General features: G+C 38.5%; 1 protein-coding gene across 3 annotated transcripts in view; it reads left to right on the top strand.

The window, feature by feature from the left end:
• UNC79 (unc-79 homolog, NALCN channel complex subunit) overlaps positions 1-20,520 on the top strand; it is a 201,779-nt gene that overhangs the window by 102,819 nt on the left and 78,440 nt on the right. For 2 of the 3 annotated variants that reach the window (XM_060003340.1, XM_060003341.1), the window contains exons 21-26: positions 2,764-2,945; positions 4,726-4,927; positions 5,727-5,906; positions 15,449-15,735; positions 18,341-18,523; positions 19,101-19,263. In XM_060003340.1, the coding sequence (XP_059859323.1) occupies positions 2,764-2,945; positions 4,726-4,927; positions 5,727-5,906; positions 15,449-15,735; positions 18,341-18,523; positions 19,101-19,263 (1,197 nt within the window). Of the gene's footprint in view, positions 1-2,763; positions 2,946-4,725; positions 4,928-5,726; positions 5,907-7,363; positions 7,430-15,448; positions 15,736-18,340; positions 18,524-19,100; positions 19,264-20,520 lie in introns of all 3 variants that reach the window. The other variant, XM_060003338.1, reaches the window with a different exon arrangement.

Here is a 20,520-nt window from a genome sequence, read left to right as displayed (position 1 = left end):
GCTGATCTTTTAGCAGAAACTCAGCAAGCCAGAAGGGACTGGCAGGACATATTTAAACTAATGAAAGGGAAAAACCTACAACCAAGATTACTCTACCCAGCAAGGATCTCATTCAGATTCGACAGAGAACTTAAAAGCTTTACAGACAAGCAAAAGCTAAGAGAATACAGCACCACCAAACCAGCTCTACAACAAATGCTAAAGGAACTTCTCTGGGCACGAAACACAAGAGAAGGAAAAGACCTACAATAACAAACCCAAAACGATTAAGAAAATGGTAATAAGAACATACATATCGAAAACTACCTTAAATGTAAATGGATTAAATGCTCCAACCAAAAGATATAGACTGGCTGAATGGATACAAAAACAAGAGCTGTATATATGCTGTCTACAAGAGACCCACTTCAGACCTAGGGACACATACAGACTGAAAGTGAGGGGATAGAAAAAGATATTCCATGCAAATGCAAATCAAAAGAAAGCTGGAGTAGCAATTCTCATATCAGGCAAAATAGACTTTAAAATAAAGACAATTACAGGAGACAAAGAAAGACACTACGTAATGATCAAAGGATCAATCCAAGAAGAAGATATAACAATTGTAAATATTTATGCACCCAACATAGGAGCGTCTCAATACATAAGGCAAATGCTAACAGCCATAAAAGGGGAAATTGACAGTAACACAATCATAGTAGGGGACTTTAACACCCCGTTTTCACCAGTGGACAGATCATCCAAGATGAAACTAAATAAGGAAACACAAGCTTTAAATGATACATTAAACAAGGTGGACTTAATTGATATTTATAGGACATCCATCCAAAAACAACAGAATACACTTTCTTCTCAAGTACTCATGGAACATTCTCCAGGATAGATCATATCTTGGGTCACAAATCAAGCCTTGGTAAATTTAAGAAAACTGAAATCACATCAAGTATCTTTTTTGACCACAATGCTATGAGACTAGATATCAATTACGGAAAAAAATCTGTAAAAAATACAAACACATGGAGGCTAAACAATACACTACTTAATAACCAAGAGATCACTGAAGAAATCAAAGAGGAAATCAAAAAATACCTAGAAACAAATGACAGTGAAAACACGACGACCCAAAATCTATGGGATGCAGCAAAAGCAGTTCTAAGAGGGAAGTTTTTTTTTTGTTTTTTTTTTGTTTTTTGCAGTACGCAGGCCTCTCCCTGTTGTGGCCTCTCCCATTGCAGAGCACAGGCTCCGGACGCGCAGGCTTAGCGGCCGTGGCTCACGGGCCCAGCTGCTTTGCGGCATGTGGGATCTTCCCGGACTGGGGCACGAACCCGTGTCCCCTGCATCGGCAGGTGGACTGTCAACCACTGCACCACCAGGGAAACCCTATACATATTTTTCATATTCTTTTCCATTATGGTTAATTAAAAATAAGTGAATCAGTGAATTTATTGAATAAATACTGTATGTACTAGTTATCATGGGAGCAATACAAAGAGTGTAAGAGCAGATTCTTGCCCTCAAGAAGCTCCTAATTTAATTGATGAGATCAAATATAAACATGTAAGAGGTTAAGAAACTATAACAGTATAAATATAATTCAAGACAACAGAAGATAACGGTATAGATATAATTCAGACAACAGAAGATATGTCATATAGCTATATATGAACACACAAATGCCATAGGTAAATGAATAGTATTTTTGCAGGAGTTCGTGGGATGGAAAGGCCACTCTGGGAAGTCAGAGTGACCTTACAGAATAGTAGAATTTCAGCAGCAGACTCTTTAAGGATGGTAGAATGTCAATAAGCAGAAAAGAATAGAAAGAATATTCTATCTAGGCTGCTGGAACAGCTTAAGTAAAGTCCTGAAATGTCTTTGCATGGAACTATATTGCTTCACTATTTATTATAACTTTTTATAAAGCTATGTTTAAAGAGTGGCTGGAATAATTTAATATAGATGTGCAGAATAATGGTGCATCTGTTTCATGGAAGAAATAGGTGGCTTCTGTAGCCTCAGGAAGACTGGTTGTCATATCACTTCATGACATATTAAGGACTTAGAGCCAGCCCTGGTGGGCCCGTCCCACATCCCTGTGTGGTCTGCAGAACCTCTATAGAATGGACAAAGATATGAGCATGGAGGCATTTTGAAAAGTTTGAAATGTGGCTGAAAGTTAAACAAAGGTAAAGACCATTAAAAAGAAAAGAAAAGAAAAGAAAACCCAGAACTAAATCAAGGCTGCCTGACGTAAAAATACTACACTGCGTAGAAACGGTCTCTGCTGCACAGATAAAATGGAACACTAAAGAAGGTGGCATTAGGCCTTCCCTGGTGGCGCAGTGGTTGAGAATCTGCCTGCCAGTGCAGGGGACACGGGTTTGAGCCCTGGTCTGGGAAGATCCCACATGCCGCGGAGCAACTGGGCCCGTGAGCCACAACTACTGAGCCTGCGCGTCTGGAGCCTGTGCTCCGCAACAAGAGAGGCCGCGACAGTGAGAGGCCCGCGCAATGTGATGAAGAGTGGCCCCCGCTTGCCGCAACTAGAGAAAGCCCTCGCACAGAAACGAAGACCCAACACAGCCAAAAATAAAAATAAGTAAATAAATAAATTTAAAAAAAAAGGTGGCATTAGAATTTCCTTTTGGTATTTAACATCAGTGTAGGGGGGCCCAGAGTTAGCTTTTTCTCTGTGGGCTCATTTCTCAGACCGTCTAAATAAATGTCAATTTTTTTTGTTCTCTGCCTTTGACATTGCAGTGGAAAAAGTGGCTGTAATTTGTAGATTTCTGGATATTCATTCAGTGACCAAAAACCACCTGCTGAAGTACTCCCTGGCACACGCCTTCTGCTGCTTTCTGACGGCTGTGGAGGACGTCAACCCAGCTGTGGCTACGAGGGCTGGTCTCCTGCTTGACACCATAAAGAGGCCAGCCTTGCAGGTGACGTCCCTCAGATGTGCATTATCTGCTCTGCGGATGGTGCTCTGCTCTACTCTACTAATTCATTGAGTTATTTGTCACATAAACACACAGAATACTGATGATGATGGTAACAGTGGAAATTTTTACATCGAGAAAAGCATCCCAGAACCACACTGTATTAACAGATCTCTTGTTTTTATTTGTTGATTCTTTCCAGTCTTTGTCCCTATGCTGCCATCGGTTCTGACAGATGTAATTATTGTATAATTTTGTGTGTGTGGCAGATTTTTAAATTAGGTTGGTTATTTTATACCATTCAGCTGGCTCCTGGGGCAGAAGCCCTTGTCACTGAGTCTAGATGCAAGGAGAAATCAGATGAATTATAATATAAACCAAAGCAAAACAAGAGATGGCAAATATACTACTGAAGTGAAATACCACAAAGTAAAATCAAAGAGACATGAAATATGAGACCTGGAGAGAGTTGTTTATTTATCTTATTTGGCACCTTTATTTTATACTTGAAAAAACCAAGTCTCAGAGAGATAATGTGACTTTTCAAAGAACACAGAGTGAATTCATGGGAGAACCAAGACTAGAACCTCTAAAGTCCCGATCTACTGTTTTTCCACATTGGCACCTGATTTATTATTATATTGTTATTATTAAAAGTAATAATAATGGCAAGAACTAACATTTGTCAAACAGGTATTGTGTTTCCGGGGCAATGTATGAGAAGTGTCCCATCATGCATTACTTCATTTAATCCTCACAATAATATTGTGTGTGTTCCCATTTTACAGATAGAGAAGTTGAGGGTTAGAAAGTTTAAGTAACTTTTTCAGAGTCACACGGCTAATAAGTGGCAGCACAAACTCAGGTCTGACTCATAATAATGTCCATGTTCTTAATTGTGTGTGTGTGTGTGTGTGTGTGTGTGTGTGTGTGTGTGTGTATGTGTGTGTGTACACAAGGTCTCCCAAACCAGTGTGAGAGCTTCTGTTGTAAAAAAGACTAAGAAGAAAGGGCAAACTATGCAGAATCTGAAAAATTGTAGAGCTCTGCTGCTTGTGGACCCATACCTCCCCATGTAAAAATTCCCAGTTGTCTTCTGGATAGTCCTTCTGTGTTGGTCTTAATAAGACAAGGTAGTTGTATGTCTAACCCCCACTCAGGGCTTGGAACATAGGAGGCACTCATTAGATGAGAGTTGAATGAATTAATAGCATAATTGGATGAATTAGTTTTAAAATTTTATTCAGTTAAAAAAAGGGAAATGGTAGACTCACATACTAGAGAAATAGATGCTCAGTCCATTCCAACTTGGATTTCTTAAGATTCTATGTTCCACTCACATTCCAAGAAGACAAGATGACTTTCCTTTCTTTTAGAATCATGGAATTTAGCATTGAAAGGGAATTTAAAGACCATATTCTTGTGTATTCTAAAATGTAGTTTTGGAAGTACGCTTCTCTTAATAGAAACTACAGACATTAAAGAAAGAAACACTGGTCTGAGGGTATTTGGATTAAGTGGTTATTATTCGATGCATCAGAAGAATCAATAATATACATTTAGCTCAGATTTCTGAGTCAAAATTCAAGAGATATTCAACAATTAGGAGAAGCTCCTCTTCTGCGTTTTTTTTTTTTTCCCTACCAAAAATGCAATCAAAGAAGATTTCAGTTGAATTATTCTTCATTGTAAGCATGGATTGAGGAGGCTGCCTTGTTTCACTGACTTTTCTTGGTGTATTTACATCTGACTTGCCTTTTTTTTTTTTTAACCTTTTCCCCAGGGTCTGTGTCTTTGTCTTGACTTCCAGTTTGATACTGTGGTTAAAGATCGACCCACAATATTGAGCAAGCTTTTACTCTTGCATTTTCTTAAGCAAGATATTCCTGCTTTGAGTTGGGAGTTCTTTGTCAACAGATTTGAAACGCTTTCTTTGGAAGCTCAGCTACATTTGGATTGTAACAAAGAATTTCCTTTTCCTACAAGTAAGCAAAACAAAGAACTTGCTTTAAACAGTCACAGTTCCTATTCTGGTGCTTGCTGGATAAACAGAAGATACTCCGCATGTAGTTTAATTTCCCATTATGGAGGATACCTTGACTTCATGTACTCAGTTCATCAAATGTTTATTGAATATCTACTGTGGTAATCTGCAGGTTAACTATTTTCTGGCATTCCGACATCAAATTTTTTCTCATTTAGGCACTTCCCTGGCGGTCCAGTGGTTAAGACTCCACACTTCCAATGCAGGGGGCATGGGTTCAATCCCCGGTCGGGGAACTAAGATTCCACATGCCATGTCGCGCGGCCAAAAAAAAAAAATGAAAAAAAAAAAATCTCATTTATTTGAGGACCGATGAGAACTATTTGTGACTCTGTGTTCCTTAAATATTATTCAACCATCATGTTTGTAATGTCCGTGAGCAATTTTGTGAGATATATTTGCACTTTGTAAATTTACTCTTCCATGCTTAGTAATCAGTTACCTGGAGCTCTAAAGAGATGGAGGAAAGACTTTGGCCACTCAACTATTTATCCCGTGATAACAAAATTAGATACTTTAATCTTATGGTCTAAACAGAAAAATGATAAATGATAGTCAAAATAGGTAATAGCCATGATTTTTTAATATAAGGCTTCTCATAGAGGGAGATAGATGAATGAGAAATGTATCCATGGAAGATGACTTTTAATATTGAAAATATACACAGATGGATTGTTTCAAACTACTTGTATAACATAGCGAGTTAAGGAAAATGATCACCTCTAATTCCTTTTGCAAAGCTATCACTGCTGTGAGGACCAATGTCGCTAATCTCAGTGATGCAGCATTGTGGAAGATCAAGAGGGCTCGTTTTGCAAGGAACCGCCAGAAGAGTGTGCGTTCCCTCAGAGACAGCGTGAAAGGGCCCGCGGAGTCCAAGAGGGCGCTCTCCCTCCCTGAGACCCTAACCTCCAAAATCCGTTGAGTATCTTCTTCCATCCTTCCCTTAAATCTGTTTGATGTCTTTCTGAGGCTGACATGTCTTGTTGAATGTTCACAGATAGTAGTGTATTTAGCAAACTGAGCTCCTTCAGCTGCATTGGCCTTCATATTCCCTAGAGGATCCCCTCAGATGTTTCAATGCCCTGGGTGGCTTTTCCCAGTTGCTGGTGAAACAAATCCCCGATCCAGCAGCAGATTGTTTTGAAATGTAGAAGGCAGTTAAGTCCGTTGATGCATGGCATGAGACGCAGGAGAAGCGTTTGCTCCTAAGTCCTAGAATATGAAAGTTTCCACTACCACCATTATAACCTAAGAGCTTCCTGGATGAGACTTTGTCAAGACCCATGGCAACTAAGAGGGTAGAGTGGAACTTTGGAATGCATTTTCTTTTCATGAATGACAAAGCCAGCCAACAAGCTCCTAGAAAACCAATAATAATGGTGTTTTCAAAAAAGAAAAAACAGGCTGATAAGTTGAATTTCTGCCCAACTTCAGCAGATAATTTATAAATAAAAACAAACATCATTGCCAACTAAAAAAAGACCATATATACTTGTTTTCTAAAGGTCTTTTTTTAGATTGCAGTTTTAAAGAAAACAAAAAATTACCAAATGACTAGATGAACTGTAATGATTAGCAATGGCTCATGAATGACAAATAATTAAAAATTCATAACTAAATCATCATATTAGTGAATAAGTACATTAAATATAATACTAACTTGTAACATTTATTAAATGATTTAATTTTTAAATAATGTCATGTAGTTAATAAAATAACACCATAAAACATATTTTCTTATCCTGTCAGAAGCTGAAATGTTTGTTTTTTCATTGACATTTCTTAGAAGTCAGCTATATGTAACATAACCATTTTTAATCATAAATATGATTTTATTTTTTTTATTGCATTTCTCTCTATTTTATGACAAGCTACGGAAATGTGGTATTTTGAACTTTGGAAGAGTCAATGAAAGCTCTTTAAGCAATCAATGACCCAGCTTTTCAGGGAGCAAAGATAATAACAGATGGCCATTTAAGAATAACCTTTAGCATTGCTAGGCCCAGTGAAACTGCATCAGATTCTAGAAACCAGTAGCTAGATTCAATAAATTACAATTTCTATATGAATTTCCCAGCTCTTTTATAACCTAACTAATCAGTTTGGGATATAAAGTTTATTTATTGTTATTTCTTGTTAATTGATTCACATGACAATTTTGAAGAATAAGAATTGAAGTAACATTAAAGGATGTTCTTTAGATTCAAAGAAAGCCACAGAACTTCTGTGACGTAAACATCTTGTATGTGATGTTAATTACAAATATGAAAACTAAACTTGCTCCTGCTATCCAGTGCAGTTAGCACTGAGTATGTTTTCTAGGCTCAAGTTGTTTTTAATGCTTATTTAAATAGAGTTGTTGTTGATTTTTAAGCTGTGAGGTTGACCAGGCATGAGCAGTCTGCTCCAGCTCTCGGTGGGACACCCGAACAGATGCCAGGTGGGTACTTCTGACGTTGAAGGGCCGTGTGCAAGTGTCTATCACAGGTGGACGAGGTAAAGAATACGATGTCTCTAACTGGACCAGAGTGATGTATTTAGGATTTGAAAGCTCGAAGGGTTTTACCCCTTCGAGATGCTCAAGTGTTTGAGCCCCTCACATGGCAATTCTTTCCATCTTAAAATTGGCAGATGACTTTTGATCCTGTTAACTTATGGTCCAGTAAGAAGCATCATGTTACCTGAGTATGCACTTTTCCCCCGAGAGCCAGTATGACTAGAACTATACCTAGTACTTATATTTGTATGTGTTTTTACACATAGAAATATTATGTTCATATATATCTGCTCTAGGAAAAACATTTCATTTACATTTTAAAAGGTTATACATTTGAACCACCATCATTCACTCATCCCCTTAGCCATTTGCGATTCTTTGCAACTCTTACATGCATTTCTGTCTCTCGAGAAAGGAGGATTTCCATTGTTTAGAGGACCATGGGATCATATTCTGCTTGGTAGAGTGTAACTGTCCTTTGACGTTCTTGATAGATTAACTTATCATGAAGTATCTTAAGGGTTGAAGGGACGCTGGCGAGCCTGTTACAGACTGAATGTTATCTACACACATGATGCCATACTTGCTGGGAAAATTGTGGAGGTTCTGAATACCTGCTTATTTGTCCAAAACAAACCTGGTAACTACCACCTATGTATCATGCTATACAACGTTTGGCTTTTCATCTAAGAGTAGTTTTAAAATAAACTTTTCAGAATGGTACCGATACTCTCAGAAGGAGAGTATTTCAAGTAAGGAGACTTTCAAGAATGTGTTGTAAAAACGATGGTAGAAAGAGAAGCAGTTAGGCGTGGGAGACGAGGGGAAGAGGGAGAGCCCTAAATACTGTGAATGCACACGGCAGATGTTGGCCTAAGTGCATTTTTGCTTTTAAAATTGATGAGAAAAGGGGAGCACACACTTGGCAGAGTCCCTCTACCTTGTTTTGAGCATCACTCGGGCCTCAATTGTGCTGGGATTTAAAAAAAAAAAAGAATAAAAATAAGAATTTCTGATCCTGAGCTTCATTTAAAATGTGAAAATTTCCATTTTCCCTTCAGTTAGGTCTTTTTGAGATTGGTCTTATGCAATTTCATAAGTTACCTTTATCTTACCCTGTCTTTTCTTTTTGTCTTAAGGCTTAGTTGAAAAGCTAGTCTTTGATTATTATTATCCATTTTAACAATCCAACCGTAGGAGTCCTCTCACATCTCTTTGGAAAAACATGTACATATGTTTCTTGAAGAAAAGCCCTTAGGCGTCTAATTGTCCCATCAAAAGTGATCAGATGGAAAAGGGGCAGATAACAGTATTGTTTAAATTAAATATAAAGCTAATGCTTCTGCAAAGATAATTACATGACACCACCATAAGCAAAACTTGCTTAGATTTGGAAACAGGTGGCTCAGCTTATAAGGCAATTTCAAAGTAGCTTTTCATTTTTGCATTATTATTTACTGAACACTGAGTGTTTTAACTTGGAAGCAAAGACACACCAGGATAATCACAAGATTGTACAGAGTGGTTTAAGATAGTAATTAAATGGAAACCGAAGACCTTGCTATTTAACGAACATGCTTTTGTTTGGTACAAGTAATGAGCTCCTCTGTGCAACACCTCTTATTGATCAGGCCTGAAATAAAGCAGGTGTCCTTTAATTATGCAGCAAGACTTAATTTTAGTTGCTCTTTAGGCTGAACTTTTGGACACTGGATTTACAGTTTATGGCTCTCTGATCTTAGCATTTACATATTGCCCACAGCAAATTTTGCAGCAGAAATGCACTTGTATGGAGGGTAAACTCTGCAAGGCTACTGAAGAGTTGCATTCCTCTGTGACTTTTTTTTTTTTTTTGTGGTACGCGGGCCTCTCACTGTTGTGGCCTCTGCCGTTGTGGAGCACAGGCTCCGGACACGCAGGCTCAGTGGCCATGGCTCACAGGCCTAGCCGCTCCACGGCACGTGGGATCTTCCCGGACCGGGGCGCGAACCCGTGTCCCCTGCATCGGCAGGCGGACTCTCAACCACTACGCCACCAGGGAAGCCCCCTCTGTGACTTTTATGAGTCATATCAAAGGCCTTTGTGCATATAAGTAAAATTCATAGACTGTCATAGCTGAAACGTTAGAGATATGTTAACATTCTCATTTTCCAGAAGAGGAAACTGAGGTTCCCAGAAAGGAACAAGTTTCACAAGCTTGTTGGTGACAGATCTGGGTCTCAAGCCCAGATGTCTTGATCTCTCTTGCAAGGCATGTGTGGTAATGCTAGCAGGAGCTCAGCACCTTCATTTAATCCCAATTGATGAAATATACAATTTTACCTGCTAGTCTGAATTTGGTATAATTATAATTAGATATAAGCTGTTTTTTCACTGATGCTGTGAGAACCAGGAATTCTTTGCTTTTGGTGATTCAGAACACCTGTTGAATATTAATTGAATATAATGCAGCAGTTATGGTAGGTTACCATTGGACCGTACTGGAAAATTGGTATCAACCCCATGTGATCATGGGAAACTTAGTTATATCTTCTTCCTCATCCCCTGGGATGAATAATTAAACAATAGTAGGTATATAATGTTAATAACGACAATAGCACTTTATATATGTATAGTACCTTTTTATAAAGAGTGTTTTTAATGCAAATCATCTAATTTCGATTTCACAACAACTCTGCATATACATAAAGTATTATTTTTTTTCCACTTTACATACAGACAGGAAAACTGAGGTCCTGGGGGACTAAGTAACTCTGCTTATATAATTTGCTCATGATCACATATAACTAGTTAGTTAGATAGAGACTGATACTTGAGTCCAGGAGACTTTATTTGCTTTCTTTCCACTACAGCTTCTTCTCAATAAATTGGTCTTAGGGTGTCCCTGCCTTGGGGTACGTGAGGACACCAGTCTTATCAGGGAGCTGACTTGGGCACTCAAGCTCCAGTGTGACTTAAGCCCATGAGTGTCCAGACCAAAGGACCTTTCCTGACCAGGACTTATAGATTGGTCTAGAGCTATCCTAATCCCTAAAGGGACATATATACTTTCAATTCTACTCCAGCCTGCAGAGAAATCTTGAGATCTCTTGGTCTGAATTTGTGTCAACAAGAGAAGGTACCCAGTACTGGGTAGCACTGGTAAAACTCTCTTGTATTTCCCGCCTCCCTCAATGTCCAGCCTAGAATTCCAAATTACTTCTCTTTGGGCTCTCGCTTTCTTTCTAGAGGTGGCTTACATTTCATGTCTTCACTAACTTGCAAAATGCCTGTTGATCATTAAGAGCCAATAAATCAAAGAATTCAATTGTTTTTATAGGAATGACCTTGATTGAAATGATAGTTTCGGAAAACGACAGTTTCTATTGACCAAACACTTATTGGGCACCTGCTGTACTAGAAAATATGAAGAATGTGAAGATACATCAGAAATTCTTGTACTCTCAACTTGCTTATAGTCAAGTAAGGGAGATAAAGTATGAACAGAGGTGAACTCTCATCTCGTGTGAAAGTGATAGTACTATAGGATCGTTCACGTCAAATGCAGTGGGAGGAGAGCTGGAGGGAACAAGGAAGGTTTTGTGGACAGGTGACTCAGCCAGGCCTAGACAGGTGGATAGGAGGTAAATGCATGGTGATAGGATGTGGGATAGGAGAGGCAAAGGCAGGGATGGGGAGCACATGAGGCTATGCAGCTAGTAACCGGCCCCAGCGTTACGGCCCTCCTGTGGCTCTGTGCATAAGAACAGAACTGCTGTGAACGAAGCCTTAAGTTGTTTTAATGAGCCACGGAGACCCGTGAGGCAGTGTAGTTAGAACTACCAACATAATGCAGACTCATTTATAGTGCTTGATCGTTGGTTTCTCTGGACCAAATGCAGAGTAAACTCATAGAAACTTCCTTCCACTACCTAATTGTCACTTGTCGGCTTGACAGAGGGGTCAGTGAGTCGACTTACAAAGAGGAATGTTCCCTATTTCCCTACCCACTTCCTTGCTGTTTGGGGACTTCATCAGGTTTTTGCCCATGTAGAAAAGATATGAAATATTTATTTGAATTCAATGCACTTTAAACATATACGAATTATGAGCATCTACTATATATCAAACACTGTCCCGTATTCTGTGAGGGATGGAAAATTGGATAAGACATAGCACTTGCCTTCAAGGAGTCTTTGTTCTTACAGGGGAAATACAGCAAATGGATAAAAAAAAAAAGTTCTGCCTCGCATAATAGTTATTTGCCACATGAGAGTTGGGAAATGCTAAAGGAAATTTTCCTGCACTCTTTCCCACCCATCTTCCCTCCTTTCTTGTTTTTGGAGATGTATAGATTTAGGGACCCCAGTTGCTGAGAGGAGGGTGGGCATGTTAATAAGAATGGCTTCTGGGGACCAGATCCATAGGATAAAGGTGGGGGTGCGGGTGGAGGACCACCGTGCAAGGTGAAGAGAGCATCACGAGCAAAGACACCAAGGTGGGAAAAGGCTGGCTCCGTTCTGAGATCCAGGAGTAGCCCCGTGAGTAAGACTGTGGAGCATTTAGGGTGGAGCAATAGGAGATAAGTCTGGAAAAGCAGATCCTGGTCCTGCCTGGTTTCACATCTTCTGAATAAATAAAACTGTATTATACCGTGGCGTTTCAATCAGCTGTGCCACTCTCTGGACAGGTTATGATGGACCCGGTCCATGTTAAAGTGAGGGTAAGAGTAGCTCTGCCCCCATGATAATAAAGATTTTTACATTTTTCTTTACAAAAATGATAAAATCAAATCCCTTAACCTGTTAAATCTCTGTAGTTAAAACAGATATAGGAGTTTCACAGACTAGAATTCAAAAGGAAGTGTTTTAATTGTCACATTTAGAGAAAATATTATAGGCATTTAGTTTTAAACTGGAAATTTTATATCTTTTATAGATAACTAAAATAGTAATGTCTTTATCCATAAAGAAAATTTCAGCTTTCCTAGGCTCATTTTTCTTAGGGATTTGATTAAGGTAACTTTTCCTGATGAAGAGTGGTGTCAGTCACATGCTTACACTATTTTTAAAGAAAGACAATGTACAAAGCATAGACTTGCAAAGCCCACACGTGGAGGGGTAAATTATTGGAATGAAAAGAGATTTCTTTCACTTTATGCAAAAAGTTCCATTAACTAGTTCTTTTTTCAGTACATTTAATGGTTTGTGAAAGATCACTCATTACTGGCTATTCAGGGAAAGCAAAGAGCAGCAAACTTAAAGCTAACCACTGCAGATGGATGAAGATGAATCCAAAATGAGGATGGGGCCTTTGTGAAATGATACTTAGTCATTAGGAAAATATGATTTGATGGGAAAAACTAAGGTTACACACTTTTTTTTTTTTTTTTTTTTTTCTGGTACGTGGGCCTCTCACTGTTGTGGCCTCTCCCGTTGCCGAGCACAGGCTCCGGACGCGCAGGCCCAGCAGCCGTGGCTCACGGGCCCAGCCGCTCCGCAGCACGTGGGATCTTCCCGGACCGGGGCACGAACCCGCGTCCCCTGCATCGGCAGGCGGACTCTCAAGGGTTACACACTTTTAAAATGAATGTCTACTTGCAATGGGGCGAAGAGATTTGAAATATTTAAACTTGAAGCCTGATAGTTTATTTTCTAGGCTTGAACTAGATAGGAGGAAATAGGGAGCCGGTGTCCTAGCTGGGCCTTGTCTGGATCTCCCTTTCTTCTGTTTGAGTCCCCTAGACTCTCAGGGCTGAAAAACAAAGTTGCATCTCCTTCTCAATTCCTCCTCAGTTCCATTTTTAACTTTGGAGTCAAGCCAGTCTAGACTTGGAGGTGGCTGAGCAGGGCTGAGTGATACATGCTCTCCTAAACCTTGCCCCCCAGAGCTAAAACGAATTGAGGAATGAAGCTATATCATCGTAACAGCCATTGTTTGCTGCTACAATAACACTGAACCCTGCAGGTAACCTAGATTCTCACACTTGTCACATTCTTGGCCCAAGCTTGCCCAGAGCAATACCCTCCTGCTAGTTGTAAAGTAATACTCTGATGGAAAAAAAAAAAATCAAGACTAAATATTTTTCAATGCTGAAAAGATAGTTCTTTAAACTTTTAAAATAAGGATTTGGTCTGATCTTCTATTTCAGACATTTAATTTAATTATACAGTAATGCTTTACATTTATGACCTTTCGTGAAATAGGGTGTTCCACATGAATTGATTTTTTTTCCTGATGGGTCATGCATGCCTAATAAATAATGATAATAGTAACAATTTATTGACCACTCTCTGCATGTGAAACAGTGTAACAAACAAATCCTTAGGTTTTATTTGAATAATTTTTGGTTAAAACTTCTCTAAAGTACATTGCATACATTTATTCCTTCATGAACAGACTCTATGAGACCGAAAAATGATGTTAATGTCCGAGAGTCATATTGAAGTTTGTTAGGTGATTTCCCCTATACTAGAGGTTCTTAGACTTAGTTGATTCTGCTGCCTCTTCACTCATTGTCAAGTATCCCATCTCAGTGTATCACTTTTGAAAAGATCAACATTCTTCTGATCATCTTGGGAAAACTAGACAACCAAGCATGTAACCTTACGTGCAGTTCTAAACTAGTAAATTTGGAATTTGACATTACCTTCATGCCACTACTTCAGAGAAAGTGTTTAGGCTTGAGACAGCTAATTTCTGTGGTCTCCAGGAAACGTTTCTTCTATCTTGCTTCTCTTGGCTGGTCCTAGAAGACTGAGATTTTTGCCAAATTAGTTGAGGCGTTAAGGGAAATAAATTACTACCTAGCTCTTGGTTGTATCCTGCATGCCATAATTAAAATGGATAGAATCAAAGTTTGGTTTGTAATGATTTGTAACCAAAGCTTGTCATTATTTAGAACGTTTCCTCTCAGGATGAGAGATGAGAATGCTGGTGTGTGGGTCTAACCCACCAGGCAAAAACTTTGTTTCTAATTTAGAAATTCTCATGTGGCTTGTCAAAGGAAGGACAAGAATGCATATAGGGTATTTTGAATAAGGCCCAAAACATAAACATAAATATGGAAGAGCAAATCTCACTCTTCCTTCCCTCAAAGTCCTAAACTAAACCAGATCAGAAAAGGCAGAAAACAAGGGGAGACAGGGTTTAATTTCTGACTTTGAGAAATAACAGAGAAAGTCAATGTCAGGGACCTACTCAGATATAATTATTTGTTAGGTTAAGAGTAAGTCAAGGGCTAAGGTTTTTTTTCTTTCCATGTGAACTTTCAGCTCACCTTCATGTGGTGTTTTTCTCTGTTTTTAAAAGTTCATGCTTCTTTCTTTCTGTCTGTGCCCTCCCACCCCTTATATGTTTCTCATTACATACAGCAGGGCTTATAATTTGCTACTTCTAATTTTGACTATATCATTCAAAGAGTACACACTGCTAATATCTTAGGATTTGGAGAAGAAAACTTTTCTTTTTGCATCAGCTGATATTTGAACGTAACTGAATTGAGATTATAATTTAGACAAAATAACTCAATGGATGTTTTAGTCGCTCAGTAGATTTTAGGAAAATGATTTTTGTGGTTATTCTTACACGCTTACTTTACAAAGCTGGAAGGGAAACTTCTCTTTATTAGTGAGGATAAAACTTTGCCAAGATATTCAAAAATTTGCTAAATGCAAAGTTTGTGTAGGTATTTGTCTTGCTGTTTGAAGATAACTTTGCTTTATAGTGTCTCCTTTTTTTTTTGCATTCCCTTATTCTTCCCAAATTACTTGGTCGTTGTAATTTCCACCCTGGGACCAGTGCTTTGCTCAGTAGGCCATATTGTGCCTTTAAGTTTGTCTAGAGCAAACCTTTCAATATTTAGAGGCTTTATCGATATAAAGAATGAAATAAGGTGCTATGGTGCTTCATTGATCAGTGAGTTTTTAGTGTAAACTTACCTGTGGGGGAACCACCCACCGATGGCCTTTCTTGTACCGACAGGCCAACAATCCCCTGAGAATGACAACACCATCAAGGACCTGCTCCCTGAAGATGCTGGGATCGACCACCAGACAGTGCACCAGCTGATTACCGTGCTCATGAAGTTCATGGCCAAGGATGAGAGCAGCGCTGAGTCAGACATCAGCAGCGCCAAGGCCTTCAACACGGTCAAGCGGCACCTGTATGTCTTACTTGGCTACGACCAGCAGGAAGGTTGCTTCATGATTGCACCTCAAAAAATGCGCCTGTCAACTTGTTTTAATGCGTTTATTGCAGGAATTGCCCAAGTAAGTGTAAGCTTTCAGGAGTCATGCCGTTAGGCTTTTAGTACAAACAAGTCATTAAATTCCATTTAGCTGACATTGGTTAAGTGTAAAGTTTTGCACAAGTTACTTTATTAGGCAGGGGTACGTGGAGGACGTCAACCGCCTGATATCATAAAGGGAGTTGGGGATTTTGGGGGGTAAAACGTACAGAAAACTTAGCATTTTAATCTTTTTTTTTTAACATCTTTATTGGAGTATAATTGCTTTACAATGGTGTGTTGGTTTCTGCTTTATTAACAAAGTGAATCAGCTATACATATACATATGTTCCCATATCTCTTCCCTCTTGCATCTCCCTCCCTCCCACCCTCCCTATCCACCCCTCTAGGTGGTCACAAAGCACTGAGCTGATCTCCCTGTGCTATGCGGCTGCTTCCCACTAGCTATCTATTTTACATTTGGTAGTATATATAAGTCCATGCCACTCTCTCACTTTGTCCCAGCTTACCCTTCCCCCTCCCCGTGTCCTCAAGTCCATTCTCTAGTAGGTCTGCATCTTTATTCCCGTCCTGCCCCTAGGTTCTTCATAACCTTTTTTTTTTTTCGATTCCATATATATGTGTTAACATATGGTATTTGTCTTTCTCTTTCTGACTTACTTCACTCTGTATGACAGACTCTAGGTCCATCCACCTCACTACAGATAACTCAATTTCGTTTCTTTTTATGGCTGAGTAATATTCCATTGTCATTTTAATCATTTTTAAGAGTACAGTTCAGCGGCAGTAAGTATATTCACATTGTTAGGTAACCATCACCACTGTCCATCTCTAGAACTTTTTCATCATCCTAAACTGAAACTCTACCCATTAAACAATAAAGAAGTGTGGAAGTTTTGTTTGTAGGTTTTTTTTTAAAAAATCGTTTTCCTTTCTTGGCTGCAAGTGGAGAGTTGAGTTAATCACCCAACTTACTTCATGTCGCCTTATCATCATTGGCTTTTTTCATGTTTCTCTGCTACTTCTAACTGCTGTATTATACATCATGGTATACATATTCCATGATTTAACTATCCACTCCCCCAGTGATGGATACTTATATTGCTCCCAACTCCTCACCACCCTATACAGATCAGCAACGAACATTCTGTACGTGCACCTTATTCACCAGTGTAAGAATTCCTTTGGGATATGGGTCCAGGAGCAGACGTAACGGATCATTGGGTATATATATGCCTAATTTGACCAATGTTACAAATCTCACTGTCCGAAATGGCTGTCCCAATCTGCGAAGGGTGTAGAACTTGGGGCTAGACAGAAATGGATACGAATTTCAGCTCTGCCACTGTTATTAACTGTTAAGCATCCTTGCTTCTTTGCTCAGTGGTAATAGATTTTTGGGGGAAAGATTAGAGACAACATATTGCAAACGCCTTAATCAGTGCCTATCTCATGGTAGGGAACCATCACCATCAGTGATGGTAGCTGTTATTATTTAGCTTAAATAGATCGTTAATATAATGAACACAGAGAAGCAAAGGGGGAGCAATATGTATGTCTCTTGCTGGTGTTGATAACTACATGAATCTCCACTAATACTCAGCTGTCTATGATGGAGAGAGAATACATCATTTCAGATACCAAACTTTACCTCCCTTCCTCCCTCACTTCTCTCTTTCTATATTCACATTATGCATATTTATTTTAGATATATAAGAAAAAAATTAAAATGCAAATCTCCAGGAAACCCATGACAAATATAACTTACTAACATTTTGGTGTATGTCACTGGCTCCAGATTTACATACATTCATATATACATGCATACATACATATGTGTGTATATGTATATGTGCACATATTTTTTTATAATAATGGGATCATTTATACATACTGATATATATATGTGCCTGATGTGTGTATGAATATGTATATATATACATATATGTATCTTTTAAACCTAAAATTTATTATGAAGTTCATATCACGTAAATAAATTTGTACCATGTTCCATTTAATGGCTACACAGTATTCTGTTGTCATATAAACAATCTTTTATTTAATTCCATATTGTTGAATATGGAGGTTGTTTTCAATTTGTGGTGGCTATAATGCTGGATATCTTTATGCATACATCTGGGAATGCCTGTCGGATTATTTCCTTAGGATATATTTAATTGCTGTATTAGAGGCTATGTGCTTTTTCCTACTTCTGAATACATGTTTCTAAATTGCTCTCCTGAAACATTGAGAAATACTCTTGCTAGTGGTGTCTGAGAATGCCCATTTCCCTACATAATTACCAATACTATGTGTTTTCATTGATTCTAGTTTAATTCTAGTTAATAGTTTAATAGGACATTTCAAAAGATAAAATTTATTTTCAACAGATAATTAAGTAGATAAATTAAATAGGTAAGTAGATTAAAACTATTTAAGTTACAAGTTATTAAATTTCTTGTGAGCTAGGATTTTTCCCCCTCTATATGTACTGGCCATTACTATTACTATTTTGTGAGATACCTGTAAAATATTTCTCCCGTGTTTTGATGGTTCAAAGTTTTCCTTTTGGCTTATAAATGCTCTTTATAGTTTTCCTTCAGTTATTACGTTTTTTCCTATTTCAGGTTATGGACTATAACATTAATTTGGGAAAACACCTTCTCCCCTTGGTGGTTCAGGTGCTCAAATACTGCTCTTGTCCTCAACTACGGCATTATTTCCAACAGCCACCTCGTTGTTCTCTCTGGTCCCTAAAACCTCACATCCGGCAGATGTGGTTGAAGGCCTTGCTTGTCATCCTTTACAAGGTGAGTTGCTGTAGTCACTCATTTTTTGGGTGGAATGATTCTCTTAGCGAGAACATTTAAGAGATCTCTGTAGGATAGTAATTTGACCTTCAGAGGAAGATGCATGATACACAATTAGTGTCAAGAAGTAAAGAGCCATTGGAATGAAAATAGAAATGTAGACCATGCCAGTGTATACTCCAAAATGCTTAAAGCAAAATCTGATGAATATTGATCAATAATCTCTCTTTATGCTCAGAACCTCATATCTTATCTATATATTAATTATTATGTCAGAAAACAAGAAAACTATTTAAAATTGTATTCATACACCAAATGTTTATGCCAGGTAATTTTCTTGAAAGGAATTATAACTACAAAGTGGCATGCATTGCCATCCATGATTTGGTGCAAGACGAAGGGAATACAGTCCCTTGTCAAAATAAGGCCATGATAAGAATTTATGTTTCTGCTTTTCTATATTTTTCTTTTTATTATACCCAGAAGAGACTGAGAAGAATATCTAGCAAGATCAAGTGGAAAAATTTACCCTTCAAAATAACCATTTATATTTTTCTCCCTCCATTTCATTGAGCAGTATCCATACCGAGACTGTGATATCAGCAAGGTCCTGCTGCATCTGATTCACATAACAGTCAATACACTCAATGCACAATATCATAGCTGCAAGCCCCATGCCGCGGCAGGACCTTTGTACAGTGACAACAGTAACATAAGCAGATACAGCGAAAAAGAAAAAGGTACTTTACATATCTCAATTCTGTCTCAAACTTAGCTTGCATACGTAATACATTTCTGGACAATGTTTTTCTTAGATGATAGAGGAGCCCCCCCAGCTATCATTCTGGAGTCAAAAAATGACCTACTGCTTCATTAATTTTCCAACTTTCCCATGAATGTTGCTGCTTTCATTATTTAAAATGAACACTCAAGAGAAATAATTGATATGCTTCTAAAGTCCCCTTCATAAGAAATCGTGTTTTGTAAAAAAAAATTGTCTGCTGTTTAGTTAAGGAGGCTTTGTAAACCTTTTCCTATATGTTGGAAACATCTTGCTTTGGACTGTGAAGTAGATCTTGGTTGGCACTCAGTGGAGCCATAATCTTGTCCATCTCTAGTTTGCTCCTGACCTTGTGCTCATAGATTTGAATGGAGCCTAAATATGCTGAAGTGTTTTTTCCTCGCCTCCTTATTCAATAACAATTAACTTAAGGCAACTGAAATGAAACATTTTTGCTGCATAGGTTTAAATTATTTCCAGTATCAACGCTCTTTATATTGATAGCTTTTCGGCAAAGGAGGCAGTAGAATGAAACTTTAGATAAACTTCCAGCCTGGATGTTTTCAGGTGAGAGCTGAAGAGCCAAGGTGTGTGTCTTTAGTGCATGTCGCAGGGTGACTAGACTCGTAAAAGGTGACATCATCAATCCAGTCCTGGGAGAAAGCCAAGTGCCCCGTGGCCCTTTGTGGTGTTAGTAGATTCCTTTTTGGTGGGACTGCTCTGGAAATGTCTGGATAGGAGGGATTGGAGCCAGTGTTCCACTGTTCATTTATTGCCAAAAGGTCCAAGAGCCTAGGTTGGCCAGAGATAGAGCTGTCAGAACTAAGTTCATTAAGTTCTGGTACCATTCAGATCCTTCCTGAAGAATATCTTAGGTCCTAGTTTCTGGGAAATTAGACAGATTCAGTTGAACTATAGATGTCGTCAATGTGGGCTCAGTGTTTGGGCCAATCCCAGATGAACCTTTCTGGATGGGAGGAGCCATCTTGAAGTCTTTCCGTCTCTCTCATTCAGTACATTTTGAGAATCATTTCCAAGTTATGTAAGGGAAGTTACACAATGATTTCTTCGAAAAACTGTATTTTTCAAAGGAGAGTATTTTTAAAAAGGAAATAAATTAAACAGATCATTGTGTTGATAGGCTTCCTCATCATCGCAGAAGTTCACTGGGAGTTTTGTATCCATTTTGATCATTAACGCTTATTTTTTTATTTGA

This window comes from Delphinus delphis, chromosome 2 (genome assembly GCF_949987515.2).
Source record: "Delphinus delphis chromosome 2, mDelDel1.2, whole genome shotgun sequence".
Taxonomy (NCBI): Eukaryota; Metazoa; Chordata; class Mammalia; order Artiodactyla; family Delphinidae; genus Delphinus; species Delphinus delphis.
Note: the sequence above shows the minus strand (reverse complement) of the source record. Positions and strands in the feature narration are given on the sequence as shown.